Below are 12,824 nucleotides of genomic sequence, written 5' to 3' on the forward strand. Positions count from 1 at the left end.
ATGATGGTCTCCTCACCTCCTTTACAAACCTGGCAAACACTCGAGTCTCCTAGGTGGCGTCTAAACCTCTCCACATTCGTCATAATAACCTGGAGAGCCACCATCCAAAGAAAAGTGCGAACCCTCTCCGGAGCCAATACCTTCCAAATCCGATCAAAAAACCTGGACATATTTGGGCGAGAAGCATGGTCTTTGGTCAAGAGCGAGTAGGCGGAAGCAACCGTGAACTGACCATCCGCTGTTTCTCCCCATGCCAATCTATCCTTTGCACCCGTAATGTTATCAACCACCATTGCGGCTAACTCTAGGCTGGTCTCAGGCGGGACATAAGGTAAAACATGCTCTAGAATCCAACCTTGTCCATTACGCCACATATCCTTCACCCGTACATCAACTAAACCGTTTGGTAAAGGCGTAGTGACCCGGTCTAATAATGGGCTATGCGAAAGCCATTTGTCTTTCCAAAAAGAGATAGTAGCCCCGTCTCCAATCATCCATCTCTGGCCTCTTAACACGATTTCATCCCGGCCAATACACACACTTCTCCAAGTAGAAGAACATGGCCGCTTGGCTTGCATCCAGCTTTGATCGTGAATCTCACCCACTCGATACTTACTCCGAAGGACTCGTGCCCATAGACTTGTATGATCTTGCATAACACGCCAGCTCACCTTAGCAAGAAGAGCCGTATTCATAGCGTGAGCTTTCCGTATACCTAGGCCCCCTTCACTGCGAGGAATACACACCCGATCCCAAGCTACAAGGTGTTGTTTCTTCTTTTCGGCAGTGCTACCCCATAAAAACGCTTTAGAGATCTTATCTAGCCCATCTAACACTGACTTTGGAAGGGCAATAGAGCTCATTGTGTGAACCGGGATTGACGACAAGACCGATTTAGTTAGAGTTAACCTCCCTGCAAAACTCAGAAACTGACCTCGCCACCCTGCCAGCCGAGAGGAGACCCTCCCCAAAACCTCTCCAAAGGTGTCTTTGTTTATCCTCTTTTGTAGAACGGGCATTCCCAAATACTTCCCCAAATCCACTGTCGCCTTAATGCCACTTGCATCACTAATCAATCGAGCCAACTCTCTAGAGACATTGTTGGAGAAGAAAACTTTAGACTTTTCTAGGCTCACTTTTTGTCCCGACGCGAGACAAAACTTTTCTAGCACCCCTCGCATGACCCGAACCTGAGATACCGAAGCTTCACCAAACAGAATCAAGTCATCCGCGAAACAAACATGGGATAACTTAGGTCCTCCCTGTGACAAGCGGATCGGCTTCCAGTCCTTGTTCGCAATAGAGCTATCAATCATTTGGCACAATCGCTCGATACAAAGGACAAACAAATACGGCGACAACGGATCACCTTGCCGGAGGCCACGCATTGGTTTAAAAGTTTCCGTTTTCTCCCCATTCCACAAGATAGTCATTGAGGGTCCCCGAACACACTATAAAATCCAGTTAACCCATTGCTCATCAAAGCCCGCAGCTCGTAAAGTGTCCTCAAGAAAATCCCAGCGTATCCTTTCACCCTCTACTTTAACGTTAAGATGTTGACACGTGTTGATTCTAATTTTGTTAATATTTAGATAAAATAGGAATATTATTAACCCTATCGAAAAAGGAAATATATAAAACATATATTATAAAGAGTTATATATTAAAAATTATTAATAAATTTAAACAAATAACCTAATTTCAGCTATGTCAATTTGGTTTATTAATAAGATAGGGATTTAAAATTTATAATTAACAAGAATATATGTCGGTTTTTGTTTACAGAAGAGGATTAAGGTTTAAACTTTAATTAACAAGAATATATGTCGGTTTCTGTTTACAGAAGAGGATTAAGGTTTAAACTTTAATTTTACAATTAAAACAAGTTATTTGTTGGTTTGGGTATATAAATGATAAAAGAGAATTATGGTTTTATCTTTGTAAATTAAAATTATTGTTTAATTAAACAAGATTATATGTCGAAACTTGGTTTTTAAATTTACTAACTCACGTGATCCTGATAAGTGTCAAGTAAAACATAAGATATCGCAACATGTTATATCTAATTTTTTAATATTAAGATAAAAAATAGATTAATTAATGTGTGGTTGGAAAAAAAAAGATAAAAAAAAAAAGAATTTTTTGAAAAATATTAAAAAATAAAATAAATAAAATAATTATAAAAAATTAAAGAGATTTTTGAGAAATACCCCTTTTGGTGTACCCCTTTTCAAAAATACCCCTTTTATTTATCCATTTTCAAAAATATCCCTGTTTAAATATGAAAAATTATAAAGTTTTATATGGTTTATAAGGTACTTCTATATAATAACTACTACTTGCAAATCTGATACAAATATTTTATAATTTTTTAAAAGGTTTTAAATCGTTTTTACAAGTTTTATAAGGTTTTTAAATGGTTTTTAAAAGGTTTATAAGGTTTTTAAAAGGTATTTATAAGTAAAAAAGTAAAAAAAGAAAATTGATATTTATCAATAAATTATGTCTAAGCTATAAATATATAGACACAAATTATATTTATATGTGTGTAAATTTATATCTACAATTCATAAATACCGTATAAATACCTTTTAAAAACCTTTTAAAAAATATTTTAAAACCATATAAAACTTTGTAAACCTTATAAAAACATTATAAAAGTCTTATAAATGCCCTTTAGAACCTTTTAAAACTTTAAAAATATTTCTATTGAGTCTCCCAGTAGTAATGATGATCTAGATGTACCTTATAAACTATATAAAAGTTTACAATTTTTCATATTTGAAAGAGGTATTTTTAAAAATGAATAGAAAATTGGTGTATTTTTAAAAAGATGTACACCGAAAGGGGTATTTCTCAAAAATTCTCTTTTAACTATTTATCTAATTTTTGGTTTTGCCAGTTGTAGGTTTTACAGTTATAAGGGTTATATGTTGGTTTGAGTTTATAAATGTGCATTATAGTTTAGATTTTATAATTAAACGAGATTATTTATCGGTTTGGGTTTATAAAAGAGGAGTGAGATTTAGATTTTACAATTAAACAAGGTTATTTATAGTTTGCGTTCATAAAGGAAAATTAGGATTTACATTGTACAAATAATTTACATTTTGAGTTTAACTAAATAAATATTTTTAATCATGATTTTTATTTTATAACATGTTATATTTTTAAAATTTTTAATTATTGTATGAATGTATTATGTCATTGAGCCATTTCACTGTCTAAAACATAAGGGTGAATAAACAATTTTCGAAAATAATATTTTTAGCTTAAATTAAAGATAACAAAATTTCAATATAATTCGTAATATAGTAATTTTAAAATATTTTTTAAAAATACGTAGTTTTTTATAATTCGTATTTGAAAGATTTTTTAATGTTTTCATCAACGATGCTATAATTTATTTTAGAATCTTTATGTTTATTTGCGTTGTTTATATGAACTTATTTACAAATGACTATATTTGTATTTAACATCATATTTTAGATTGATGTTAATTTGCAAGAATTTTACCATCATATTAAATAATATTAGTTAGTTTTCATAGTTTGAGAATGATTTTTTGAAAAATTAACAGTTAAGAAATAACATTTTTTACAAAATGGTATAATCATGTTTTAGAGGATAATTGCTAAATTAAGATTTTTCTATATATTTTAGCAATATTATGAATAATGGTGAATAGCTCCCAAATAGCTCCCAAATGTTTTGGTGATTGTCGTTTGACATTACTATATTTTTATAATTAACGTTTAATACCGTATTTTAAGATATATATATATATACATATATACACGTTTATTTGAAAATAATTTTCTCTTATTTTTTTCAAAAAAAAGATTGGAAATTATTTTTTATAAGTTATAATAAATTTAATATTAATTTAATTTTAAATAAAGATAACCTAAACTAGTACACTATAAAGACCAGTTTATTGGTTTCAACTTTCAAATCAAACCATTAAATTGGTGTATATTTCAAATGTCTATGGATTGAGTGGCAAGCATATGCATGCAGATCAGCATGTACAAAGATGATAATGCAATATGGCAATAATAAAGAGTATATGTAAGAAATGAAAATGCATAAGTAACAAGACCCCGCATGATTCATCGCCTTAAAAATGTCTTCTTCAGTTGTTGTCTCTACGTTGTTGCTTAGAACCATAACAACATTGATGGAGATGAAATAGTTATTTAGATTTGAGAATTAAAAATCTACATACTAGCTTACGTATCTATATATATACTCACCGGAATAATTTGTGACCAATGGCTCGTAATAGCTACCAAACTTTAACATCCACAAGATCAAGAATTTCACCATTATTGTTTACTTCATCAGCAAGTAAAAACTCAAAATAGGGAATCGTGAGCATAAAAAGTGTTGAATACATACAACTTGTGGTTTGCATAATGGATTCACCTTTATCCAAACATTGTCTCCGAAGATGCGTAAATCGGGGAGTAAAACTCTATTTAATCAGAATTATGTGTTAGTCAAAAGACGTGTGACTATACCTTTCCAAGACTTTTAACGCCGTTCTTCTTCGATCAGATCTGCCAGTAGAGGTTTAGAGGTTACCCAAATATGATAATGACAGAGTCTCTGCAACTAAAGTCGGTGATCCATTCACTAATTAACATGGCCAGATCGGATGGAGTAGTTCTCAAGAAAAGTGATTGCTCCAACCAGCACAGAAGCAAAGGTAGCAGCCACACTCACAACCTAATCAAGACCACAAAGAAGATGGCAGTACAAAGCCTGCTTGTTATCTGGACACAACGCCACTTCGTTAGGGCTTGTATAGCAATCTTATGACCGGTTCTTGAAATAGTCACACCAATCAATCATATGATGATAAATTTGCTCTCTATAATTTGATAATGCTCTATATATAAGCCTTAACATCATCATAGCTTATCAGTGTTACGTTCTTCATTACAACTCCTTATCAGAGCTTCCCCGGAGAAAACGTTGGAGATACTCTGTACTGTCGTTAAGTGTGAGTATCTCTTTATTTTCCTGTATTTGTTTTGCATTAGACGTTAACACCTCTAGATCCTTGAGACTCATCTGATCTCTAAGTCATCTCAAGTCTGACGATTAATAGATAACTGAAGAGCAGCACAAAACAGAAAGAAAAAAAGGAAAAAAAGACAATCTGCATATCTATATTATATATACAGGTAATTTCATGTACATAGTTATGTGAAGATTGAAGATACAAAGAGCTATTTACCTCAAATGATTCTACATATACTCTAAGGAGTCAAACGGCAAACCAAATAAACTTGAGGGCTTAACCGATTGGTTACCAATTGTATGCTATGTGTTGTGTTTTGTCAATGTTAAGAGAAGGACCAAAGAATACAACTTCCTACTGCTTTTTACGAGAGCCAGACCCTCTCTCTACCTGTGAGTTCTCTAACTGACTCGACTCAACTCTTTACAGACTCCTTATATCACCAACAATCATCTATACTCTCACTTGTATTATCTATGTATCTACTCTTCTTTGCCAACTCAGCTTCGCTGTTCTTCTCTTATACTCACCTTCAACTTTTCTTTATGCTGCCTCGCTTCTTTTCTCTTCACGCTCTGCTACTTCATTTCTTTGAACGCCTAACATAGACAAGCCACGGCTTATCAGTCGATCTTTTGGCTTCACCCTCTACTTTAATCATCTCCTGCAATAAGGATTCCGCCATAGGTTCATAACCATGTTCAGATCAAACATCTTATACACTTGTCCACAATATCGTCTTTTTGTTTTAACCTTTCTTTTGGCAGCAAGAATCTGGCTTTCCTTTTCTTTCGTTTCATGGGCACATTGACCACACCAGTCTGAGCATTCCTTCTGATAAGTTTCCATCTCTCTAAACAAAGAGCTGAGAAGGAAAAAAACAGAAGAATCGGTGATTCAATTGTGATCTGAAGCCTTGAGATAAGTTTCAAGATTGCCTACTTTCTGCACCAAAGAATCATATTGGCCCGGTAACCAGATGTTGTGGCTCTGGCACCGTTGCGGTGGCAGCCACGGTAAAGTATAGCTTGACCAGGTATTTGACTGTAATCAAAAGTTTCCTGCTTCAGTGAGAAACAGTTGGTTACTTTAATACTCAACGATTCACCATTTACTTAATATTGGAATGTAATAGGACACCGAAAAAGCTCCTCAAAAGGACTCTCATACCTCTGGCTTTGCTTCTGCTCTCGCATGTTTCTTGCATCGTAAGCCTCGGAAACATAATTCCCCTCCCGCAAATTGTTTACTCAAACAAACATTCAATGTTATTTCTGAATCATCAATCTGATAACCTGCAGATTTTTTTTTAAAAACATTACTTAAATTTAATAGCAAACCAAAATTATGTTTGCTATTACAGACTTAACTCTGGGTTTCTCCAGGCAGCTTCAGTATCACGGGATATGTTTATTTTTAAGGAAATATGGTAAGATCCTGTGAGAAGTTTTTCAGAATCATTGTTGCAAAGTAATTGCAGAAAATCAAGGGGACTCACCTAACTCAGCAACACTCCTATTTTCACCATATTCAACAACAACTCCGTGGTGAGAGTCAAACATTTCTCCACACACTTCAGGGAATAATACTGCAGAACAGCAGAGTCAAGTTTAGTACTAAAGTAAAAGTCGTTTGAATGCATTTTAAGTCAAATAGTGACTTGCCTTTGCATAGAGGAAAGATAAATTCCTCCTTGAGTTTGTTAAGCATGATATCCAGGCCAAAGTCGTCAAGCACAACACCGTACATACTCTTGCTGGTTGGTCTTTTGATCTTTAACATTGTCCTAAGAGCCCACATTCTGAAATTTTCTACCTGATTAATCAAAAAGCAGCAAATGAACAAAACAAAGAGGTAAGACCACGGCAGAGAATAAGTGGCAAGATGACGGGTTATTACCTCTGATAGCAATATCTGAAAGAATGCAGGATGAAACATTTGAAAGACGAAAACACCAGGAAATGGTTCAGAGATGATGCGCCTGATGCTTTCCTCTGTGTTTTCGCTGATCGCATTCCGGAAAGGGGGAAGCAAAAGCAACTTGGGATCAAAATTATACAACTCTCTGAAACGTGGCTGCAGAAAAGGAAAATTTTTAAAATTTGGCATGAAGCAAGAAAACAAAGTAAACAAAGAGCAAAGACTTCTCTCACCTGATAATTGGATATTATGTTTTGCCTATATTCTTTGCGATTTTTAGCCTGGAGCATTAGATAAAACATTAAACTATGCTGAGAAACTGTGAGTATCAACACTAACATGCTTTCATCATTGACATGCTAAAGATCATTCTATGATTAAAGAACTTGGTAATTTCAAGAACCTAACAAGAATCACCATCGTAAGAACTAAGAACTTCAGAAGCGGCGACACAAAAAAAGAAAGAAAGAAAACAGAACTTGAAAAAGAGCCATCACCATGGTAAGGTCTCCGCGAGTAATGTACTTCTCCAAAACATCAGACATGAATAAGTACTTCACTATTCTCTCCGCCGTGAGTATTTCCGTCGGTAAGTACTTCTCTAACGATCCTAATACGAGTGAGCTATATTCCAAATCCAGATCTTCGTAGTCATCAGAAACGTGATCGTTTTTGGGAAACTGACTCAGCCTCAGGGTAGGCACCTCCTTTTTCTCCTTCGCCGCAGGTTTCACCGGTGGTTGAGAACCTCCACCTCCGTCAGTTCCGTCACCGTCCACCGCCATCACTCGCCGATCGCTTTAAGAAACGAGAAATTGAAGTGAGAATCAAGGTCTTCGCACATCGCATTACGAAAGATTCAAGCGAAGAATCTTCTTCTTGAAGATGAAAGTGTTACCTTCTTTTTCGATTTGGGGATTTCTGATTTTTTTGGGTTTCCGTTGAGAAGTTAAGAGTTTTTATTATTTTCTAATTGAGAAAATATAAAACTGCCAGTCGCACGTGTGTTATCGGCACGTTCCGGACACGTGATGTAGTGTGAATTTACGGCCCATTATTAACGGCCCAAATTTGTTTCGAACCGGATACTTGAAAATTATCGGTTTTCCCCGGTTAAATGAAGAAGTTGTCCAGTAAAGTGAATAATTTAAATTTATATAACCTTTTTGTAAATAAAACAACGAAGTTTACAAAATTTCAAATATTCGTGTAATATTATGTTTATGCAATTAATTATGATATGCATGTAACACATACCACTGCAAAACCCCTCTATTTTGAGACTTTGAGGGATATGAAAAATAGTATATATCTCTATTATGTGCAATTATATCCAGTCAAGAAGATTCAAGATCTATATTATATACAGGTAGTTTCATGTACATAGTAATCTCAGAGTCAAGAGATTCAAGTACAAAGACCTATTATTACCTCTAAATGATTCTACATATACTCAGTTTTGTAAGTAAGGAGTTAAACGGCAAACCAAATACACTTCAGGGATTAACCGATTGATTACCAATTGTATATGCTGTGTTGTATTTCGTCAAGCTTTAGGCTTCACCCTCTACTCTAATCATCTCCTGCAGTAAGGACCATAGGTTCATAACCATGCTCAGATCAAACATCTTAAAAACTTGTGTAAGATCATCGTCCTTTTGTTTCAACCTTTCTTTTGGCAGCAAGAATCTGGCTTTCCTTTTCTTTCTTTTCATGGGAGCATTGGCCGCATGAGTCTGAGAAATCCTTCTGATAAGTTTGCATCTCCCTAAACAAAGAGCTGCAACGTAAAAGTAAAAGAAAATATGATTCAGTTGTGATCTGAAATCCTGAGGAAAACTTCAAGTTTATTTACCTTTTGCACCAAAGAAACATATTGGTCCGATAACCGGATGTTGTCGCTCTGGCACCATTGCGGTGGCAGCCACGGTAAAGTATAGCTTGACCAGGTATTTGACGGTAATCAAAGATTTCCTGCTTCAGTGAAACAGTTGTTTACTTTAATCCTCATCGATTTGCCATTTACAGAATATTGGAATGTAATAGGACATAGAAAAGGTCCTTAAAAGGACTAACATACCTCTGGATGTGCATCTGTCTTCGCATGTTTTTTGCATCGCGTGCCTCGGAAACATATTTCCCCTCCCTCAAATTGTTTACTCAAACAAACATTCAATGTTATCTCTGAATCATCTATCTGATAGCCTGCAGATTTAGTAGATCATTACTCAAAATTTAGTAGCAAACCAAATCAATGTTTGCTATAAGCTATTAAAGACTTCACTCTGGTTTTCTCAAAGCAGCTTAAGTATCACAGGAAATATGATATAGTTCTGTGAGAAGTTTTTAAGAATTATTGTTGCAAAGTAATAGCAGAAAATCAAGGGGACTCACCCAACTCAGCAACATTCCTATTTTCACCATATTCAACAAAATATCCGTGGTGAGAGTCAAACATTTCTCCACACACGTCAGGGAAGAATACTGCAGAACAGCAGAGTGAAGTTTAGTGTTACTGTATTTTATTAGATCTGCTTAACCAATAAAAGTCGTTCGAATGCATTTTAAGTCAAATATTGACTTGCCTTTGCAAAGAGGAAAGATAAATTCCTGCATGAGTTTGTTAAGCATGAAATCCAGGCCAAAATCGTCAAGCACAACACCGTAAATAGTCTTGCAGGTTGGTTTCCTGATCTTAAAATTTTTCATAAATGTCCACAATCTGAAATTTTCTACCTGATTAATCAATAAGCAGCCAAATGAACAAAACAAAGAGGTAAGAACACGGAAGAGAATAAGTGGCAAGATGACAGGTTATTACCTCCTTTATCAATTTCTGAAAGAAGTCAGGCTGAAACATTTGAAAGACGAAAACACCGGGAAACGGTTCAGCAATGATGCGTCTGAAGCTTTCCTCTGTGTTTGCGGTGATGGCATACCGGAAAGAGTAAAGCAGAAACAACTTGGGATCAAAAGTATACAGCTCCCTGAAACGTGGCTGCAGAAAAAGGAAACATTTTAAACTTTGGCATGAAGCACGAAAACAAAGTAAACAAAGAGCAAAGACTTCTCTCACCTGATAACTGGATCTTATTTTCTGCCTATATTCCTTGCGATTTTTATCCTGGAGCATTAGATAGACATGAATTCTGAGAAACTGTTGGATTAACACTAACGTGCTTACATCAATCACCTAACCAGAATCTATATGTTAAAAATACGAAAGCTGAAGATCATTCTCTAATTCAAGAACTTGGTAATTTAAAGAAGCAATCTCAATTTCACAGATCGGCGACACACAGAAAAAGAAAAAAGAAATCAGAAGTTGCAAAAGAGCCATTACCATGGTAAGGTCTCCGCGAGTAATGTACTTCTCCAAAACATCTGACATGAATAAGTACTTCACTATTCTCTCCGCCGTGAGCATTTCCATCGGCAAGTACTTCTCTAACGATTTTAATACGAGTGAGCTATATTCCAAATCCAAATCTTCGTAGTCATCAGAAACGTGATCGTTGTTAGGAAACTGACTCAGCGTCTGGATACGCACCTCCGTCTCCTCCTCCTCCTCCTCCGCCGCAGTGTTCCCCGGTGGTTGAGAACCTCCACCTCCGTCAGTTCCGTCACCGTCCACCGCCATCACTCGCCAATCGCTTCAAGAAACGAGAAATTGAAGTGAGAATCAAGGTCCTCGCACATCGCATTACGAAAGATACAAACGAAGAGTCTTCTTCTTGAAGATGAGATGATCAAAGTGTTACCTTCTTTTTCGATTTGGGGATTTCTGATTTTTTTGGGTTTCCGTTGAGAAGTTATGAATTTTTATTTCTTTGAGAAAACTGCCACTCGCACGTGTGTTATCGGCACGTTCCCAACACGCGATATTGTGCTGTAAATTTTACGGCCCATTATAAACGGCCCAAATCTGTTTGGAACCGGACACTTGAAAATATCGATATTTCCCTGTAAATAGCGCGATCAAGAACCAACAAAATTGACATAATTTTCAGTAAATTATCGGTGATCAATAGAATAATTTAAACCTATAGAATCATTTTTATCTAAATAAAACCAACAAAATTGACACAATTTTATATATTCGTATAACTAAATGTTTATGCAATTGATTAATTATGATATGCATGTAGCACATACGACTGCAAAAACCTCTACTTGAGACTTGAGTGATATAACTAAATAGTAGTATATCTTTATTATGCAATCATATACATTCTGACATTCATATGATATTTCTTAAAAACTACTTATATGTATGTTTAAAACCGTATATGATCCATGGATATAACTGTATCATATATTCATATGCATACTTAATTATGACCAAATTTAACATGAGCATAACTGTAAAATTAAGTATGCAAACTTAAGAAACAGAAACTTGGTTTCTTGGAAGTAAGAAACCACTTTCTCACACCAACAAAAGAATATTAAAGATTCAGAACTCAATTATCATGAGCATGTATACTAAGGTGAGAATGCAATATAACCATATATATATAGACATAAATGTAATTAATGAGAATGGATGGAGAAATAGAGAAAGAAAGGTGATGACAGAAGCATAGAGAGCACAGAGGAATAGAGATGCAGACGACAAATCTAGCTCTTCTCTCTTTTATCAAACATTGATGTTAAGTATAAAATGTATAATCAGAAGGACATATAATAAAATATATGTGCGTTTGTGTGTATGTTTGCATAGCATCCTTAGTGCTCTCTATCTTCTGTCAACAACCACACTATATCACCCTCTCCACTATACATACATGTGTTTTGATAGCCCTCTATTATATGTTTTTGTTTACATGCGACACTACCAACAGCAGCAACAACAACAACAACGACATGGTCTGGACTCTGAACTATATATAAAGCGAGACCGATGTCAAAGAGAGAGAATATATATACGAGGAAAGAAAGTAGTATACAGAGGCTGTTGAAGATAGAGTAAAAGGTGTAATGGAAAGTGGTGACTGGTGTGTATAGTATATATATAGGAAAAAAAATGAGACCACATTTCTATTTAAAAGGAATGAAATCGATAACCAATAATGGAACGACAAACCAAGTAGTCATTGACTATTTCTGTATGTGTACTATCCTTCACATACACACAAAACACATCGAGAGGTACGTACCTATGTATGTACCATAATATTCTTTTTTGGACCCGCATATATATACATGTACCATATATATTACTAACGTTATACTTACCCAACAAACCCCAAGAAAAATTTTCAGAACCATATATATTAATATAAGGTTGAAAAGGCTTTATTCTTGTATACTATGTAATATTCGATAATCCATTGCACATCACCAAAACCGACACGGGTAAACTAGCTAGTCCATATAATATAATTATATCAGAGACATATTGATTAATCCAAAGAGTAATTGCCAAATTTGTACGCGCATAACAAGAAGTGATCTCTATAACCTCAGTTAAAATCAGATACCACAAAACCAATAACACATAGACGCGTGTAGTTCATGGGTACATAAAGTTTGTATAGGACTAGTAGTTATTGCAAATTTGGAGCATCAAGACAAGATTTAAGTGCTGTGGCTTCCTACCTTGAAAATTACATAGATAAACAAAAAGCTTTTTGTACATCTAGGTTTTGATTGGAGGAGAAAAAGTATATGAAACTCAAACGAAACCCTAAACACGTGATTGATCAGTGTACATGTTGAAACTGTGTCGTACTTACAAAAGAAAGCAATACCATACGCATAGCTATATCATGAGGAACCAGTCAAAACGAATCATAACAGCCTCTTGATCTTCATCTTCTGTCAAGAATCGTAACAGCCCGATTTTGGGATTATTAATATATCGTATGTCTCA

At 35.0% G+C, this 12,824-nt stretch overlaps 2 protein-coding genes and 1 pseudogene across 2 annotated transcripts; all 3 read right to left on the reverse strand.

The window, feature by feature from the left end:
- The window catches only part of LOC111832440, an 11,537-nt pseudogene extending 6,680 nt beyond the window's left edge, over positions 1-4,857 (reverse strand).
- A 296-nt stretch (positions 4,858-5,153) lies between these two features.
- Positions 5,154-7,876, reverse strand: LOC17899015 (uncharacterized PKHD-type hydroxylase At1g22950). Its single transcript, XM_023789880.1, has 10 exons — positions 7,848-7,876; positions 7,447-7,747; positions 7,183-7,230; positions 6,929-7,105; positions 6,694-6,844; positions 6,528-6,617; positions 6,200-6,324; positions 5,972-6,090; positions 5,783-5,894; positions 5,154-5,693 (listed from the first exon to the last, which is right to left on the reverse strand). Exons 2-10 carry the CDS (start codon positions 7,732-7,734, stop codon positions 5,613-5,615), a joined length of 1,191 nt encoding a protein of 396 aa, XP_023645648.1. The 5' UTR covers positions 7,735-7,747; positions 7,848-7,876; the 3' UTR covers positions 5,154-5,612.
- A 405-nt stretch (positions 7,877-8,281) lies between these two features.
- LOC17900934 (uncharacterized PKHD-type hydroxylase At1g22950) lies at positions 8,282-10,742 on the reverse strand. The gene is made up of 9 exons (XM_023789881.1): positions 10,293-10,742; positions 10,026-10,073; positions 9,771-9,947; positions 9,535-9,685; positions 9,344-9,433; positions 9,030-9,154; positions 8,805-8,923; positions 8,618-8,729; positions 8,282-8,532 (listed from the first exon to the last, which is right to left on the reverse strand). The coding sequence occupies exons 1-9, from the start codon at positions 10,587-10,589 to the stop codon at positions 8,503-8,505; spliced, it is 1,149 nt and encodes a 382-aa protein (XP_023645649.1). The 5' UTR covers positions 10,590-10,742; the 3' UTR covers positions 8,282-8,502.
- Between the last annotated feature and the right edge of the window lie 2,082 nt (positions 10,743-12,824).

The sequence above is a fragment of the Capsella rubella genome, unplaced genomic scaffold (genome assembly GCF_000375325.1).
Source record: "Capsella rubella cultivar Monte Gargano unplaced genomic scaffold, Caprub1_0 scaffold_1, whole genome shotgun sequence".
NCBI classification, from domain to species: Eukaryota; Viridiplantae; Streptophyta; class Magnoliopsida; order Brassicales; family Brassicaceae; genus Capsella; species Capsella rubella.